The sequence below is a fragment of the Caretta caretta genome, chromosome 7 (genome assembly GCF_965140235.1).
Source record: "Caretta caretta isolate rCarCar2 chromosome 7, rCarCar1.hap1, whole genome shotgun sequence".
Classification (NCBI taxonomy): Eukaryota; Metazoa; Chordata; order Testudines; family Cheloniidae; genus Caretta; species Caretta caretta.
The window spans coordinates 67,953,154-67,971,840 of record NC_134212.1 but is presented as its reverse complement, the minus strand read 5'-3'; the positions used below and the strand labels follow the sequence as shown (position 1 = coordinate 67,971,840).

The window sequence follows — 18,687 nt, the reverse complement described above, 5'->3', positions numbered from 1 at the left end:
AAAAAGAAAGCGCTAAAAAAAACCCACCTCCACGAGTGGCATAGCTCCCAGCACTGAGAGCGTGACTCCCAGCGCTGGTGCACTGTGTATACTGGTGCTTTACAGCGCTGAAACTTGCTGCGCTCAGGGATGTGTTTTTTCACACCCCTGAGTGAGACAGTTGCAGTGCTGTAAATTCCCAATGTAGACAAGCCCTAACTCTGTTGAGAGAGAGAGAGAGATTCCATCAGGACTCCCAGGTTCTGGGAGGGGAGTGGGGTCTAGTGGGTTACGGGGGGGGAGGTCAGATACATCTGGGTTACATATAAGAACATAAGAATGGCCATACTGGGTCAGATCGATGGTCCATCCAGCCCAGTATCCTGTCTTCTGACAGTGGCCAATGCCAGGTGCTTCAGAGGGAATGGACAGAACAGGTAATCATCAAGTGCTTCATCCCCTGTCACCCACTCTCAGCTTCTGGCAAAGAGCAGCTAAGGACACTTCAGAGCATGGTGTTGCATCCCTGCCAATCCTGGGTAATAGCCATTGATGGACCTATCCTCCATGAACTTATCTAGTTCTTTTTAGAACCCTGTTATAGTTTCTGCCTTCAAAACATCTCCTGGCAATGAGTTCCATGGGTTTACTGTGAAGAAATACTTTCTTTTTTTGTTTGTTTTAAAGCTGCTGCCTATTGCTTTCATTGGGTGACACCTAGTTCTTGTGTTATGTGAAGGAATAAATAACATTTCCTTATTCAATTTTTCCACACCATTAATGATTTTATAGACCTCTATCATATCTCTGTTAGTTTTCTCTTTTCCAAGCTGAAAAATCACAGTCTTATTAATCTCTCTTCATACAGAAACTGTTCCATACCCTGAATCATTTCTGATACCCTCCTCTGAACCTTTTCTAATTCTAATATATCTTTTTAGAGATGGGGTGACCAGATCTGTACACAGTATTCAAGATGTGGGTATATCATGGATTTATATAGGGGCAATTATATTTTCTGTTTTATTATTTAGCCTTCTCCTAATGATTCCTAACATTGTTTGATTGCCACTACACAGTGAGCGGACGTTTTCAGAGAACTATCCAAAATAACTCCAAGATCTCTTTCTTGACAGGTAAAAGCTAATTTAGACCCCATCATTTTGTATATATATACTTGGGATTATATTTTGCCAGGTACATTACTTGGCATTTCTCAACACTTGAATTTCATCTGTTATTTTGTTGCCCAGTCAGCCAGTGTTCTGAGGTCCCTTTGTAACTCTTCACAGTCTGCTTTGGACTTAGCTAGCTTGAATAATTTTGTATCGTCTGCAAATTTTGCCAAATTTTGTTTATTCTTTTTTCCAGATCATTTATGAACATGTTGAACAGTACAGCCTCCCCCCACCCCCCGCGGGGGGACGACACACCACTATTTATTATTTACCCCCCTGCATTCTGAGAACTGCCCATTTAGTCTTAGCCTTTGTTGCCTATCTTTCAACTGGAGCGCCTGGCAACGCTTTCAGGATCATCAAAGGATCTTTAATTTAAGGACAAGCCTTTTGTTACCTTAATCACCATGCCTCTGTTTATAAACAAACTCCCTGCGCCAAGGGCCGAGGCTGGCAGCAGCATGGAACTCATGCAAGTCGTGCTGCCCTGACGAGTCTGTCTGAGGCTAGGGCATGTGCAGCAAGCACACCGATGTGCATAGAGCGCCTCTCCATGGCGCTCTACGCATACAACTCTGGAGCGAGAGAGCTCCAGGGAGCTCCCACGCGCGCGGCGCAGCCCCCTCCAGCGAGCCCCGGGGAGCTCGAATGCACCCTGCACCGCCCCGCCCCGCCGGGACGCCAACATGTGCTCCGCAGCGGGGCTGAGCAGCCAGCACCAGAGCCAGCGAGGGGCGGGGCTTCTGACAGAGGACCAGCCTCCCCAGCGGAGAGGTTCGAGCTCAGGCCGGATTGTCCTCACTCCCCCCGCCGCCCAAGCGGGAATGGTCTGGTCCGGGTGAAACAGTCCGCTTCCCCCCCCGCCTTCATTTCGGGCGACAGTGACGGCGCTCGGCCCCGCAGCCGTGGGGCGCGGGTGTGAGCGGCGCTCGAGGCCAGCGCCGGCATGGCGGCGCCCCCCGGCGGCTATTTCCGTTGCGCCAGCCGCTTCTGGATGGGCGTCATCGCCGTCTCCATAGGCTACTTCGCTGTGAGTCGCCGGGCAGTCAGCGGCGGGAGGGGTGTGGGGGCCGGGCGGGGGTGTGCGGGGCGGATAGGGGGCGTGTTGCAGGCGGTAGGTGAGTAAGGGGGGATAGAAGGTGCTGGGGCGGGGCAGGGCTGAGGCGGGGCCGGTGGGAGCTCAGGGAGTGAGGCGGTTGCTTGCATTGATGAGGTGATGAAAATGAAAACAGCATAAGGGCAGTTGTTTTAGGGGTAGCTATTTTCCCCCCTCCCCACCTCGTTTGTTTATGCAAGTGGGATATAACCCCCCACCCCCCACGAGTTGACAGCAGAAAGAAACTTTGCCAGGAGATGGTGACGTTGGTAAAGATACCTGAATGGCCGATCAATACTATCACCTACGTAAGGCTTGTCTAGAGGAGGGATTTTTGTATGTCTACAAAAAAAATCCCGCTCTTGCAAAGAGCAGAGCATCTTCCCCTGCTACCAGCAGTGCACTCTTCTTGTGCACGCAAAGCTCCTGCTACCGTGACAGTTAAACATGCTTAGAGTACATTTAATTGGCATAGTGTCAAACACCGGTGACCTTGGGAGACTTGTGTACAGTAGCCTTCTGTCCCGTTCTGAATGTAGGAGAGCTGAACCAGTATTACCAACAGTTGGAATAAAAATAAATAAATAAATTGCAGACAGAGGCACCCGTGGCCAGATTTTGTACAGAAAAAGGTTCATTCGAACTGAGGAATGAAAGACATAGCTTGTGCACGAAGGAGAAGCACATCCATCAAAGCTTTTTAAAATAAGGGCAGTTTTGAACTGAATGCTAAAGTGAGTGGGGATCCAGCAGGGAATTTGAAGATGGACTGCACATCTTTAAATAGAGGAGAAGGTGAATCATTGCACTGGTAATGCAAATTTTGAATATGCAGAAGGGGAGACAGGTTTCCAATACTTTAGAATTTCCACATAGTGGAAGCTGAGACAGAAGTATGTACTGGTAAAACCACTTCTTAACGTGAGTAGAGACCAAAAGTTACACTTGGCCAATCACTAAATTGCATGAAAAAAGTGGTGGTGGGTTGAGTTTCATTGAGACAACTGCAAGTACCATTATGTTTTGGACTTTTGTTGGCAGATTTAGCAAAGGTCTAGTCTACACTGGCAGCGTTAAAGTGCTGCCATGGCAGTGCTTTAACGTGGCTTGTGTAGTTGCGGCAGAGCGCTGGGAGAGAGCTCTGCCAGTGATCTTTAAAAACAAAACAAAAAACAAAAAAACACCTCCAGGAGGGGCGTGGCTCCCAGCGCTGGGGCACTGTCTATATCTGCACTTTGCTGCACTCAGGGGTGTGCTTTTTCACACCCCTGAGTGAGAAAGTTGTAGCGCTGTAAAGTGCCAGTGTAAACGAGCCCAAAGAGACTAAGGATTGTATGGGCACAGTGACTAAATCAGTCTTATATTTAAAAATGGACATTGGCTACTGTTTCAACTAACACCCAAGAATACTATGGACACGAGAGGGAAAGTTCAGTTTGTGTACATGACAGCCATTTGTGGTCTGTTTCTTTGGTTCCTTCGTACAGTAATTTTCTTTTGTTTGTATGGATCTTTCCCAAAGCAACAAGCATGAGAGAATTATTTTAAAAAGTTAGATTACTAAGATCAGCAGGAGTGGTTCAGAAAAATACTCTTGAACCACTTTTTGAAATTAGTAGATTTCAGGTTGGCCTTATCCATTTAAAAACTCACTTCTGTCCCAGCACTGCACAATTTTAGGCCCTGCCTGCCTGTTTTACCTTTCTATCCTACCCTCACCCTTCCCCAGTCTTTCCCCCTACTTGGTTGGTGTCTGTTCCCTTCTATTCTGGCCCTGTGTCCCTACCTTCCAGTTCCTCCTCAAAACATTTCTGGGGTTGGAAAAAGTATTGCACTTGCACAACTCAAGCATTGTGCAAGTTCTGACATACTGGTTACCAACCAAAGCTATTGTGTAATGATACTGCTGTTATGCTTTCCCTCTCTCCTCCTACGCCTTCAGTGTCTAATCAGCATTTACCAAACGTAGCAAGTTAGATTTTGAACTTTCAATACCACAGACAATTTATCTTGCCTGTCAAACATCATGCATAATTCCTGTCTGTTAATGATTCATTTGGTGCATTTACCACACATTCCTTCCATCTCCTCAGCCCCTACATCTGGTGTAACTAGCACAAGAAATGCAGTCATAAGCCTGTTTTGCTTGGATCCCCCAGCCTAAGAGCACCTCTTTTGTTGCAGTCATCTTAGAGCAGGGGTGGGCAAACATTTTGGCCCGAGGGCCACATTGGGGTTGCAAAACTGTATGGAGGGCCAAACAGCCTGGTCCACGCCCCCATCTGCCCCCTCCCACTTCCCGCCCTTTGACTGCCCCCCTCAGAATCCCCGACTCATTCAACCCCCCTGCTCCTTGTCCCCTGACTGCCCACTCCTGAGACTCCTCCCCCGACCCTATCCGCTCCCCTGGGACTCCACCCCCTATCCAACCCCCTGCTCCGACTGCCCTGACCCCGATCCACAACCCTGCCCCCTGACAGCCCCCCAGGACTCTCACACTTATCCAACCCATTCCCTGACCGCCCCCCCCCCCCGCGAACCTCTGCCCCATCCAACCGCTCTCTGTCCCCTGACTGCCCCCCGGGACTCCCTGCCCCTTATCCAACCCTCTGGCCCCCTGCCCACTTACCATGCCGCTCAAAGCAGCATGTCTGGCAGCTGCACCGGCCAGCCGGAGTCAGACATGCTGCCACACTGCCCTACAGGAGCACTCAGCCCCGCTTCCCAGAGCGCTGCCTGTGCAGTGGCGTGGCTGCGGAGGAGGGGGAACAGCAGGGGAGGGGCCGGGAACTCAAGGGCCAGGCAGGATGGTCCCACGGGCCATAGTTTGCTCACCTCTGTCTTAGAGGGCTAGTAGCCTGCCTGTTAAGGATGGGGGGAGAAATGGGCAAAGGTGAGAAAGTAGCACACGTATGTGAAATCAGCATGTATAGGGGTCCAATTTAATAGCAAGCAAATTTGAGGAGGGATGAGGGAAATCAAATTTAAAGTCTCAAGCTTAATGTTTTCTCCTTAAAGTAAGAATTTTGGGATTACTAAAGTGTATGTTTCTCTTAGTGGGCAGTCTTTTTACCTTCAACAATACCCTACGAGAATCTGGGACAACTTGGCCATTTTACTAAATATTTAGTGGACAACCACCCCAAACTGCTATATAATGGGTAAGTTGGATTTAGAAAGCTAATGTTTTTGCTACTTACATTGTTGTTTCTCCATCTCCACCCCCTACTTAAGATTCCATAATTTAATTTGATAGTTTGTTACATTTTAATGGCTTGTGTTTCACCTCAGTGGAGGTAGTGGTGGTGAAAGTCTAGGTGAATGAAACTTGTTAAGGCCAGTTCCTGTTAATCCTCTCGGGGAGGTGGAGTACCAAGAGCACTCCAGCCAGGGAATCAGAGCGCTCTACGTGCCTTGCCAGTGTGGACGGGGAGTAAAGTAGAGCTCAAGGCACATAGAGCGCTCTGACTCCCTGGCTGGAGCGCTCCTGGTACTCCACCTCCCCGAGAGGATTAACAGCTGTTGCGCATTGGCTGAGACGCTCCAGCGTAAACGGGGAGTAACGTTATTACGCACTGATTACGGAAACTCACCATAATCCTTTTAACTGAAGCATTCTCTTGTTTTGTTGTGAACTGCGGATGTGGAAGTGCAGTTTCAAAGCTCCCTTTCAGGGGGCTGTTTATCAAAAAAACAAACACTGTTTGCTTTGAATGAGTGAGAGGGAGGCAGGGGGGCTCCGTTTGGAGTGCCGACAGCGTTTCCGCAAGCAGCTGCTTATCTTGTCTATGAGAAAAAAAAAGAAACAGCTGCCGTTTGCTTTCAGTGAGTGAGAGAGAGGCGGGGGAGGGAGTGGGGTCTGTACTTACAAGACAGCGTGCTGACAGACTCTCAGCACCCCAGAAACCAACTCTCTCTCCCCCCACGCTCCCTGTCACACTCCACCCTCCGCATTTGAGAAGCACGTTGCAGCCACTTGAATGCTGGGATAGCTGCCCACAATGCACCACTCCCAATGCAGCTGCAAATGTGGCCACGACAGTGAGGTGACAGCTGTCAGTGTGGACAGACTGCAGCACTTTCCTTACTCAGCTGTACGAAGGCGGGCTTAACTCACAGCGCTGTACATCTGTAAGTGTAGCCAAGGCCTCAGTATCTAGATAAAAATTACTCTGTGTGCCTTGGTGTGTTGCTTCAGATGCCAGATTGGTATCCACAGCTCCAAACTGGAACAAGGTTACACATTAAAATTGGTGGTGGACAAATACTACAAGTTCAGAAAAGCGTGTATCTGGGCACCAATATACAAGAAAAGGGCACATTACAAGAGCATATCAACACAGACCAAAACGATTTCATAGACCTGTTTTTAGAAGGACTTTGTTAAAAGCTTCAAATTGCTTCATCATTACTCCACTTTGAAGACTGACCGCTTTTGACTCATTTGAAAAGCTAGTCTTTTCTTAAATGCCAAATTAGGCATGTATTTGATCTCTTCATACCACCTGTTTATAAACTAAAGCTAATAAAACTTGTAGTAACTATAAACCCAATGAAAAGCTGACCATTTGACTTCTCTGGTACTTGGATTGCACCTCTAATAAATACAAGGCTAAATTCTGTAGTGAGGCAAGCGTGTATTGTCTTCACTGAAAGTTGAGCCTGATACTGTACTGTAGGATTTGGCTCAATATCTGCTATTTCACAAATATACCATGAAAAGTTTTGGATGAATACCAGGTGCTTTAGGTGATACACTGTACCTGAACTTCATAGCTTGTCCTTAGAATACAGTTAAGAGAGACGCTGCCTCTTGCCCGTAGACTAAAAATGTATCTGTCTTCTAGAAAAAGCAGAAAGCTAACTTGTCTATTTCTTCAATATCTTCTTTCAGTCTTTTGCATTATGGTCACAGTGTGGTCCTAATTTTCAACAACATTAAAACTAATGTGTGTGCTTATCTTACCAGGTTTTGGCTTGCCTGGGGAATTCATATAGCTGAAGCATTGTACAGTATCAAGTTATGCAAGTAAGTTGTTTGTGTGTGGTTTTTTAAATTCCTCTCTATCTTAGATTTTATGGCCAAGATTTTAATTTAAAAAAAAAAAAAGCCTAAAAAGGTAAATATGAGTTTAGGAACCTAACTTCAGGCACTGTTACTGAGGGAATTTGGGAGGAAGAGTTCATCTCCCATGTGGTGCTCTGATATTTCAGTTAGCCATTTAAAAAAAAAATTTCAATTCTGCCAAGTCTATCAGTTTAAGTATTTTTTCTATTACATTTAAACTTTCACAATTGAGCAAATCTGTGGGTTTTAAACATTTTTTTTATTTTTATCAAATTAAGTTTTCAGTTGTGGGAAATTGAAAAGTATCAGAATTTTTTAATGAGCGGCATTGAGACTCAAAACATGAAAGCCTTATAACCCTTAACACTAGTTGTCAAAATATACCAAGTAAGTAAATATCCGTAGACTGAGTTCTCAAGCAGCATTTTTCTTACTTATCTGTAAATTTCAGTTATTATTGATTAAAAGTGTTTTTATTGGTCTGTGTGTGTTTGATTAAATTGGTGTTTACTGACATTTACTGATTAATCTTTCCAAATCTAACTATAGTGCAGAGTGCTATAGAAAAGAGTCATATCAACAGGTAGAATAAAAACAATTCTGGTAAGTCTGGAGAGGAGGGGTCAAGGGAGCCCTTGACACCTGCCCCTGCCCCTCTCCCCCGTTCCATCATTTATACTCTTTCCCTTATGAGAGAAGAGAATCTGGATGAAAAGAGTCCAAGATGGCCCGTCTCTCCGGCAGTCTTTCTGGATTCAGCTCTATGAGCTTGGTCTATCAGAGTCTATTACCGCCTTAGTGGGGCCTACCTTCTGCCCCTCTAGGGACTCACTGCTTTGCTGCCAGTTAGGTCAGTTGAAAAGGCAATGGTCACAAGCGGCAGTATCTGTTGGCAGCAGTCTCTGAAGTGGAATAGCCTTCTTCCTGTTCATTGCCCCTTCCCCTTTTAAGCTCCTTCCCCTCCAGGAAGGACAAGCCTTGTAGGTTTGCCTCCTTAGGGCTAAACAGGCCCAGAAGAGCTGGTTGATGTCCCCTACACCAGAGTAAGGGCACGTCCCTTCACATAATTTCAAAGATTAAGACCAAATTAGGGGCTTTTCTTTAAATAGATCTCAAAGATAAACAAAGATAAATAAGATTATTGGCCTAGTGTATGGGAGAGAAGCTGTAGATTTGAAATCTTGATTTTAGTAAGCTTCTTGATACAGTCTCACACACCAGTGTCATAAGCACATAAGGAAATGTGGTCAGGATGAAATTACTTTAAGATGGGTGCACAGCTGTCAAAAAGACCATGCTTAAAAAGTAATCAATGGTTTGCTGTCAGACTGGGAGGGTGTACCTAGTGGTATTCTGCAGGGATCTCTCCTGGTTTAGGTACGATTCAGTAACTACTAGGACAATGGAGCAAAGAGTATGCTTATAAAATTTGCAGATAACACCTGGGAGGGGTTGCAAGCAGTTTGGAAGACAGGATTTACAGGACCTTGACAAATTGGAGAATTGGTCTGAATTCAACAAGATAAAATTCAATAAAGACAACCACACTTAAGACGGGGGTTGGAGACAGGGGAAAATCAAATGTACAGCTACAAAATGGGGAATAACTTGCTGGCTGGCAATAGTGCTGAAAAAGGACCTGGGAGTTACAGTGTATCACAAATTGAACAAGTCAACAATGTGATGCAGTTGGAAAAAAGTTTGTACTCTGGTATGTATTAACAGAAGAGTTGTATGCAAGACAGGGGTAGTAATTGTTCCACTTTCCTCGGCACTGGTGAAGCCTCAGCTGAACTATTGTGTCCAATTCTGGGTGCCACACTTTAGGAAAGATGTGGACAAATTGGAGGGAGTCCAGAAGAGAGCACCAAAGATGATAAAAGGTTTAGAGACACTGACCTATGAGGAAAGGTTAAAAAACTGGCCATGTTTAATCTAGAGGAAAGAAGACTCAGGAGGGAGACCTAACAGTCAAATCTTATAAAAAGAAGACTGTAATCCATTATTCTTCTTGTCAACTGAAGGTAGAACAGGCAGTAATGGGCTTAATCTGCAACAAGGGAGACTTGGGTTAGATATTAGGAAATACTTTCTAACCATAAGGATAGTTAAGATCTGGAATAGGCTTTCAAGGGAGGTTGTGGAATCCCTATCATGGAAGATTTTTAAAAACAGGTTGGCCAGACACCTGTCAGGGATGGTCTAGGTTTACTTGGTACTGCCTCGGAGCAGGATCTGCGGACCTTCCAGCCCTACATTTCTGTGATTCTGTAAAATAACTTCTCAGCATCTTTGTCATCAACAGAGCTGATACATCTTGTGAAAAATGCGAGTGTGGGGCTCGGTGGGACTAGGCTGCCACCTAGTGGTGTTTTGTGAAGTAGAAAGTGTATAAAGTATCATGTTAGTCTGGATCTGTAAAAGCGGCAAAGAGTCCTGGGGCACCTTATAGACTAACAGACGTATTGGGGCGTAATTGTATAAAGGAATTCTGGAATATAAGGAATTCTATTTGCATCAGTCACAGGGTCCAGAAGTTCAGCCCTACTCAAACGAACATGTGTATGGCTCAGGAGTAAAAGATTGTGAAGTCAGAGTAATCGTTCTTATGTTCACTCTAAACCCCATGTTGATCAGCAATACTTTTGAAACTTAATACTTTCAACTGATTTTTTAAAAACTTATTATGTAGCTCTTCTGCCAAGTTGCAGTCTTGCTTTCATCTTGGTTCATGTGTACTGGGAAAGGGGAGGACAGTCTCATGCAGCGTTCTGGAAACCTACACATGCTCTTTTTCCACTTGTCACGGGCTGTCTGGCACTCCTTATTCAGACAAAACTTCAAAGTAAATAGTGCTTTGTTTTGTCCATGTAACAATTGCTTGATATGGCCCTCAGATTATTTGTATTTGGGAAAAAAAAAAAAAGTTGTCCTCAGTTGATTTAATTAAAAGTAGAGTATGTAGTGATGCCTATTTGCAGTTATATAACTTCCCAGTTTTAAAAGGTAGAAAGGGCAGACTTCTCTCTCTGTTAAAAATACCTAAGATTGTGCACAAATTTACAAGAGCATCTGCCTGATGTCAGACATAGTAGGTATGACAACCCCTTCTAGGTTTTGCACCCTACGGGAAGCACTTAAGTTTAATAAAGCATTAGTAAAATGTGAAGTGCTATGAAGAGGAAGAAATAGAGTACTTACTTAACACCTTGTTTCTGATAAGCCTCTGCTCACGCAGATGCTGTTAATATCATTCCAATGATACGAACATCCACTTTCCGGTAGTACTTGTAGACGTTACTAAGGAGACAGGAAATGAAATGGAACAGTTAACTCTCATTGAGGGTAGAAAGTATTTGTTTGCCTATATTATACATACACACACTTTTTGCAAGAGTGTAATCTTGCATAAGCAAGTTGCAGTATTTGAAAAATTGTCAATGAATGCAGAAAAAAGTCAGGAATGCTAAAGCCCTGTTTGGACTACAAGGGTATAGAGCGAGTGTGTTTTAAACACTGGCTTTCTTTACAGTAGGTACTAAAAACATGTTCACAGGTATTAGCTAACACATTTGCTATCTGCTTATCTTCCTCATCTAGACAGGGCCCAACAGTATAAATAGGGTTAGGATATTTTTGTTGAAATTGGTAGAGGGAGCACCAAGTAAGTTGAGGCAGCGTGTATAGTTAAAGCTTCCTCTATTACACATGTTAAGTCAGAACTTGAGTCTAGCCCATCAGCTATTTTTATACCTCCAATAATGAGCTTTTCACTTAGTTCCTGACCAGTTTGTCAGGAACTTTTGTGGCATTATCTATTTACCCTTTCCCCACTCATTATAAGGAAGGGCAGAAAAAAGTTAGAGCTTCACATTTTTGGGGATTGTTTTTTTTAATGAATCTCAGTGCACTCCCAGACTTAGTCTACAGTGACTTAAAGCATATGCTAGTTCTCTTGACACTATTAGCCTTACGCTCTTGGAAATGGCTGCAGCGCGGGAAGAAGCCATTCTTCTGATGGTTTCACCAGTGAAAGTTATGATTTCCAAAGCAATAGCACCTGATGGGGGAAGGAGAAGGTTGGAGGCTTGTCTTATTCCTTAGACTAACTAGCAGGTGTGCTTCCATCAGTAGCAAGCGCCGGCTAGTGAAGAATAGGCTCTCAGAATGCTTGTGGAGCAGTGAAGTCTGCTCCAGACCACACTCCAGAATGTGATCCTGCACCACATTATCTCTCTTCCTCCTTGCTGCAATATGGAGAAACACCAACATAGTTAGCCAACCCTGCACCTGTTGAGGTCATGGATCTTTTAATGAACATTGAAGAGGTTAAGTTAAATTAGCGTTAAGTGTGCTTTGTATGTTGATTTTGTTTGAATTTACCTTGGAAATGTATAGTCAGTACAAAAGTTGCAAACTGTATTAATTCAAAGACAGTTGAGAAAACTACTCGAGTGTAATCTCGATGGATCTGGGTTAGTATTGCTCCCTCTACACTGTGATGTACTGTTCTTGGAATTGCTAACTATCACTGTGCAGCCCATTTCTTTACCTGACAAAGTAGCCTGAAATCATTTCAAAAAGCACTGAAAAGCATTAGTCTGTTTAGCTAATAGTGTTTCCACAGAATCAACTTTCCACATGCAAATCAGCTGTTCCATATGAAAAAAGTTTCACACTGTTTAAGAAACATGATCCCTGTTATTGCTTATCTGTTCACATTATTAACTCATCACTGCCCCTGAAATTCCTGCTTCATAAGATACACACAGACCTCGTCTTTTGCTAACTTCAGTTTGCTGTCTATTCTCCAGGCTGCCATTGTGACTGAAAAGCTCTTTCCATAGTGAAAATACATTAATAAACTCTGTATTATGTAGGGATTTGCTTAGGAGAGTGTATTTGACTTCATGATTACCTTACACAAGTAATGCCAAATGTCTCATCCCCATGCTTATTTTGCACTTCAGTATATACAGGAAATGAGGCTTAGACTGTACATAATGTTAACATTGACAGTATCAATAACTTGAGTTAAAATGTCAGAAAAACATGTCTAGTGATCGTGGTTAACAAATCTTCATTAGTAGTACAGAGGACTGTGTTAAATGGAGGGTAAAAGTTGAGCCTCATTACTAAACATTCCTCACATCAAGGTGCTTTGAACTGTAAACCTCAATCAATATGATCAGTCTTGCATTAGATCCATTTCACAGTCCACTTTTATGGAGAGCATATAGCATGTTAAATAAAATCTAACTTTGTTTTACTGCAGGACCAAAGGCATCACTGACAGCTCTGTTCAACGTCGATGGTTCATCCAAACCTTCCTCTTCGGTATAGCTTCTCTCTCCCACCTGCTAGCCTACAAGCCTCCGCCTAAGAAGCAGAAATAAAGGATTTGGAAAGAGGCAAATGAGGCGAATATATTTCAACCTTGTTCTCAGAAAGTGGATCCACCGTATGTGTTTAGTTGCTGTGAATGATCTAAAATGCATTGCCTGTTATGTGAGCCAGTGCACTCATGCCAAGGCAGTCTTGTGGTATCACAGCTATTATTAAATGCCTGGTTTGAGATATGGGCTCACTTGATAGCTCAAGAAATTAGTACGGGAACGTGGAGCATCTCACTTTGTGATTGCAAAATTCAGTCCACATTGGGTCAGAGACCAAATATCACTGCCCTCAGTTCGTTGTTTAATGGCCTATATCTAAAGCTACAATTTTGTCACGGAGGTTGAAGAAGTCACGGATGGCAGAGGGCCACAGGTGACTCGTGGGAGGGACACAAAGGGGCGCCAGCTAAAGGGGAGGACGTGTCCTCCCCATGTGACTCCTTGCCGCCCCTAGCCTGGGCCCCTGTGTTCTCCCCGTCCCACATTACCCTTGGGCGGGGGGACGGGGATGGGCTCTGTCCTGCTGTGCCAGCTCCCCCTGGCATGTTCAGCTGCTCTTCCTGGCAGCCAGGCCCCAGAGCCACTCCCAGATGCTGCCTGGGAGAGTGCCTGGCTGCCGTGAAAGCTGTCTCCCACCCAGGCTTGGCTTCTGGGACGGTAGCTGAGCGAGTCGGAGCCCCTCTAGCCCGCTCAGAGTCAGCTCCTGTCCCCAGAAGCTGAGCCTAGGCGGGGGGCAGCCTGCTGCTGCCACAGGCAGGTGCTCTCCCAGTCAGCTGCTGCACTGCAGCAGGCAGCGTGGCTGGAAGAGGAGAGGCTCTGGTCCCACCTCTTCCCTTCCAGCTCTGGCCCCGGACCTGCTGCTGGGGGCACTTGACCCAGCTGAAGGGGCACTTGGCCCTCTGTGCTCCTACCACAAGTTGCCCCTGTGGGGGGGCCCCCATGGCTCCCAGCCACGGAGCTCCCAGCCAGCCAGGAGATCCTGGAACTCTGAGCCATAGGCGGTGGGGGTCCGAGCTGGAGTGCCGAGCTGGGGACCCTGCAGCTGCCCCATTGCTGTGGGGGACCCCAGGGCCCCAGCAATGATGTGTGCTGGACCCTTTTCCCTACCCATTTTGTTACAGATATTTTTAGTGCAAGTCAGGGACAGGTCACCTGCAACAAACAAAAATTCACGGAAGCCCGTGACCTGTCCCTGACTTGCACTAAAAATATCTGTGACAAAATCTTAGCCTTACCTATATCATGTGTTCAGTTTGCTTCTTACTGAAAACCACAATTCCTCTCCACTCCCACCCAAAGAAAACCCCACCACACTTGTTGGCAATAGGGATTAAGACAGAACTACCCTTTTTTTGGTAGTTGTTTTTCCTTCCACATCAGCAGAGAGACACTTTACTTATGTAGTGTAGAGAAGTCTCTGCCTGTTCTAGGTTAGAACTGTTTTCCCAGGCTTTCAATAAACAATTTTCACTAACATTTTTGGTTAAAATTCCACCTACATGTTTTTCTCTAGTTCAGTCTTCCCACATCAGAGGGCAATGTCCCTAAGGTTGCAGGAACACTAACAAGTGGCTACATTGTACAAGAATGATGTGCAATGATCTGAGCCAGAATATGTAGTGAAGCAATTTACTCTGTTTATTTAAGGTGACAGAGAACTTGTTGATGTTACTAAGTGCAGCTATTTTCTGACAGACTGGTTAACAATACATAGAAGTCGGATACAATAGAAGTTTTAGAAGGGTTAATTAGAAGGATTCCTAGATAACATTTTCTTATCTCAAAACAGAAGTCTTTTATATCTACTGTTACTGTAATGAAGTATAATTAACTTTTTAACTAGACGTTAATGCACTGGACCAAGAGACTCTGTATTATGCAGTTCCCCAAATATAAGGAGTAAAATTCTGCTCCATCTCTCTTAGACCACCTCTAATAAGCAGTCAATTTGTCTGTGGTTTGACAGCTTTCACTCTACTGTACACTATATATCTGTCTATTGTTGGACATTGCAGTAATATTAAGAGATTGAAAATGTGTTCTGTCATGTTTTAACATTGCTCCAAAGGAGCACGACCACTTAAAATATCTGAGCTGCTAAATTCAAAGTATTTTTGGGGGGAAAGACTCCCTGATGGCTCTTACATAAATGGAGAGAGCAGTTGCCAGCCCCCTTGCTGCAGTAGTGGAGTCACCATGAGTAATCTTGAATACCTTAGGCGGTGCCTACGTCTGCCTGTGAAACAAGGCTGCCAGATCTCTTAATGATGGCACTGCCCTTTTTAAGCAGTTAGTAAAGGGGTGCAGAGGCTTCATTCAAGCACTAGAGCATAGAGAGTTAACTTCTTGACAAATTTTGCTCTAAGTGTAAAGGTATAGAAGGCACACCTGAAGAGTTAAGAGGCAGTTTAATAACAACAGCCCTGTGCTGTTAAGAGTAAGAGCATCTAGGAGGGTATAGTGCCATACCTAGCACTAAAGAAGAGGGTGTGAGAGCACGAGCTTTGCTTCATTTCTGTAATCCCTCCACCCCTTTAGACCTGCTGATCCTTGAAACCTAAAAATAAAGAATAGAAAGAAAAGGCTGTCTTGAGACTTCTACTTTTGTGAACTGACAAAGTAGGTTAACCAGACAAACAAACAAAAAATATGAACAAATACCTATATACCCAGTGTAAATACTCACTGTGAACCACAGCTGTCTGAAATGCCCATTTAACATGTGCTTTTTTAAAAACATATCTAGACACACACACACACGCCCACACAAAAGATTTCTACACACTTTCGATGCCCGAGAACTAGTTATTAGACTGGAGGACAGAGATTACAACCTCTCTAAAGCTACAGTTAATCATGGCAGAACTGGGAATAGAACACAGGAATCTTAACTCTTAAGTTCCCTGTTCTAGCCACAGGTCAATATTCCTCATTCTGTCCATATCTAAAAATGTACACAGTAGTGCAGCATACTGTGTAAATATCTTTATTTTCATGAATTCCAAGGAAGATCCTTTTAGTTTAAACAATCCTATGGGTCTGTTAAATACTTTGTTGACAATTTAACAAGTTTTATGAGCCATCAAAGAATGGTAGGCAGGGAGTTGTCTGCCAATCCTGCATTGTGTTGCTGTCATGAGAATATTAGAGAGAGAATAAGTCCTGCCTCAGACAATTAAACTCCTGCTGCACTATGGTAAAGGCTCCCTGGAAACATGCAGAAATAGTCAACATTGCATAATTAGTTAAAGTAGCCCATAACTGTAGATAAGGTCCCAGATATATAGATGGGTATTTTTAACAATGGCAAGTGAAGCAGGCATCATTACAAATCCATCCAACTACCAGCTTAAAGCACTCGCAGTGCTGTAGCAGAGGTGTGCCAGCAAGGTTTTCATAATAAGGCAGCGAAGCAGTAAACTACATTGGGAGTTGATAACCAGTCTCTTGCCCCTTCCAAGAAACCCGAGAAGTAAAGAAAGGGACACTCAGAGCTCCTCATCACCAGCACCATCTCCTACTGCTAAGAAAAAGATTTAAAATACAAGAGGGAGAAAACTGACGAGAAAGAGAAATGGAAACGATAAACAGAGTCAGGCCCAGGATAGAGACAAGAGGATGGGCTCTTCCCTGAGGAAAAAACAGCGTTATGAAGGGTCTTGTATACTTTAGGTCAATATTTAGACATCACAGACAAATGGCTCATCAGCAGGACCTCTTTGTTGTTTTCAAAACACCATGTGTGCACACACGCAGTGCCACAGAAATAACAATTTGGATAGGATTTTCAAAAATGGCAGGTATTTAGGATATTGGGACTTACCCTGTTTCTCCATACCATACAGACTAATCTCTCACAGCTAACTACATCCTAGTATTAAGGGTTGCCCCGTGGGTCCTTTCAGCAAGATATGGCTGCCAATCCAAGGGGCAAGCCTTCATTTTACTGTTATAATCCTTTTGTTTCTTCAAGTTCAGCGTTGTTAACATATTTATACCTTTACCCCACAGTTGAAAGGAACAATCACTTGCTCATAGTTCTGTTTATACTCAGATTCTGAACACAAGTCCTGATTCTTAGTTTATCCCTGCACTTGGGGCAGGAACTCCCTAATGCAAACCCTATATTCTGTGGCAGCTGGTGAACTTTGCAGCCTCTGATGTAGGTTACAGTTTAGTTAGTTACTGCTCTAACTTAGTGCCCTCTGACCATGCCTCCTCACCACCTACAACACCCCCGTACACCAGTGGGGATGGGAGTTTGCCAGAATGGAGCCCTTGTGCCAGCTCCTCATGAGCTAGAGGCCTTCAGCACAGAGTGGCATAAAGGTGCTTTGGTGCTACTCCAAATCAAACCCACAACTTATGCTCATTACAGCTTTTGGCTACCTGTCACAGTGAGGTGGGCATGCTCCCAAGTGCAGTTCTGCACAGCTATCTTTGTAGTGCTGGGAGCTAGGATGCAACCTCTTAGGAAGGACTGGTGGGTTTATCCTTTCAAAGGAAGGAAAGAAACAGGCAAGAAAAATCTCACCACAGAATAAGAAAACAGTACTGTGAAAAATATATTCAGGTGATAACTAGCTAAGCGATCTTTGGTAATGGGCACTGTTTTGTTTTGTTTTTAAAAAAATATTCTAGATTTTTAAAGGACATTTTTCATTATTCAAAAATATTCTCTCCACATTCCATTGCACATGCACTTTGGGCTGGTGCCATTGATTTTGTTTTAATGGGAAAAAGAGCCTTGAAACATTTGTTGTTTGAAAAATTACAAATAGTTTACATGACTCATGAACTTTTCAGAATAACAAGAGGGTGGTGGTGAAGATATACGATGGATGTTTGGATCTACCAACAGTGTCCTGCAAGTTTTCCACCAATATAAATACACCCCAGTATTAATCTATTCACAAAAGATTTTAAAAAAATAGAATTGATAGCAGACCTGATTCCAAAGCCTGTTAAATCATGGTAAAACTTCCATGGAGTTAACAGGCTTAGATCAAGTCCAGTTTCCATTTCTTTTCTGGGCTAGTTAAGCCCCATAAAAGATAGGAAAAGAGTCACAATTATTTCGGCTATGATCTCTGAAAGTCAAATTTTCCAGGGGGTATTGTAGCGCAATAATGACAAAAACAATAGTTTGTTTTATACAAGTGAATTCCATTAATCCAAAATGGCATGGGTATTTATCACATAATTGGGTAGTCGGATAAACTGAAGTCCTATTTTTAGTTGCGGATTCACATAGCTTCTCAGCCTTATCACTAAGATGTGGTATAAGTGCAGTTTCACTGATATGAGGGGAAAACTGAATAATGCTGATGCTTGCTTCGTATTTATACTTTCTTGAAAAGATCAAAATTCAACTTTAGTGTTAAAAACTTTAGAGTTTTTGTTGCCATTCTGCCAACCTGTTGTTGAAACCGTAACAGCCTTTCAAATACAAAGCCATTGATTAGTGCCAAAAGGCACTACGAGTCTAATTGACAAGCTAGTACAAATTCATTAAATACATGGGGACACATTGTTCATTTGGGTAACTAAGCTGTAGGGATAATTGAAATTCAGATAAATGGAATTCACCTGCAGAGCACTTTTCCCCTCCATAAATTTCTAATCCCTTCACAAAAGAGGATATAATCATTCCCATTTTACAGGTGGGGAAACTGAAGCATGGAACAGTGACAAGATTTGCTTAAGGTCACACAGCAGGTGCGTGGCAGAGCAGGCAATAGACCTCAGGTCTCCTGGTTTCCAAATCTGTGGCCTAACCAGGAGAAGTATACTCTCTGAAGTATACATTTTGCAAATTAAACTAAAGTACCTGGAAGTGTTTTTAAAGCAGTCCTTTTAAAAATAGGATTAAATGAAGATTTTCTCCCACCTGCACAAGGTCTCACACTTCTTACCACATACAGACTAGAGAATTACAAAGAGAAATCTCACAGTTGAGTTCAGCTCAGC

General features: G+C 43.8%; 1 protein-coding gene across 1 annotated transcript; it reads left to right on the top strand.

Annotated features, from left to right (window-relative positions):
- The first annotated feature begins 1,892 nt into the window (after window positions 1-1,892).
- On the top strand, window positions 1,893-15,299 carry TMEM254 (transmembrane protein 254). The gene is made up of 4 exons (XM_048857864.2): window positions 1,893-2,187; window positions 5,311-5,414; window positions 7,223-7,282; window positions 12,597-15,299. Exons 1-4 carry the CDS (start codon window positions 2,104-2,106, stop codon window positions 12,715-12,717), a joined length of 369 nt encoding a protein of 122 aa, XP_048713821.1. The 5' UTR covers window positions 1,893-2,103; the 3' UTR covers window positions 12,718-15,299.
- The last annotated feature ends 3,388 nt before the right edge of the window (window positions 15,300-18,687 follow it).

Coding starts and splice junctions, on each gene's coding strand:
- TMEM254 (XM_048857864.2), top strand. CDS start 2,104: ATGGCGGCGCCCCCCGGCGGCTATTTCCGTTGCGCCAGCCGCTTCTGG. Junction 5,415..7,222: donor CCCAAACTGCTATATAATGG/GTAAGTTGGATT, acceptor TTATCTTACCAG/GTTTTGGCTTGCCTGGGGAA. Junction 7,283..12,596: donor TACAGTATCAAGTTATGCAA/GTAAGTTGTTTG, acceptor GTTTTACTGCAG/GACCAAAGGCATCACTGACA.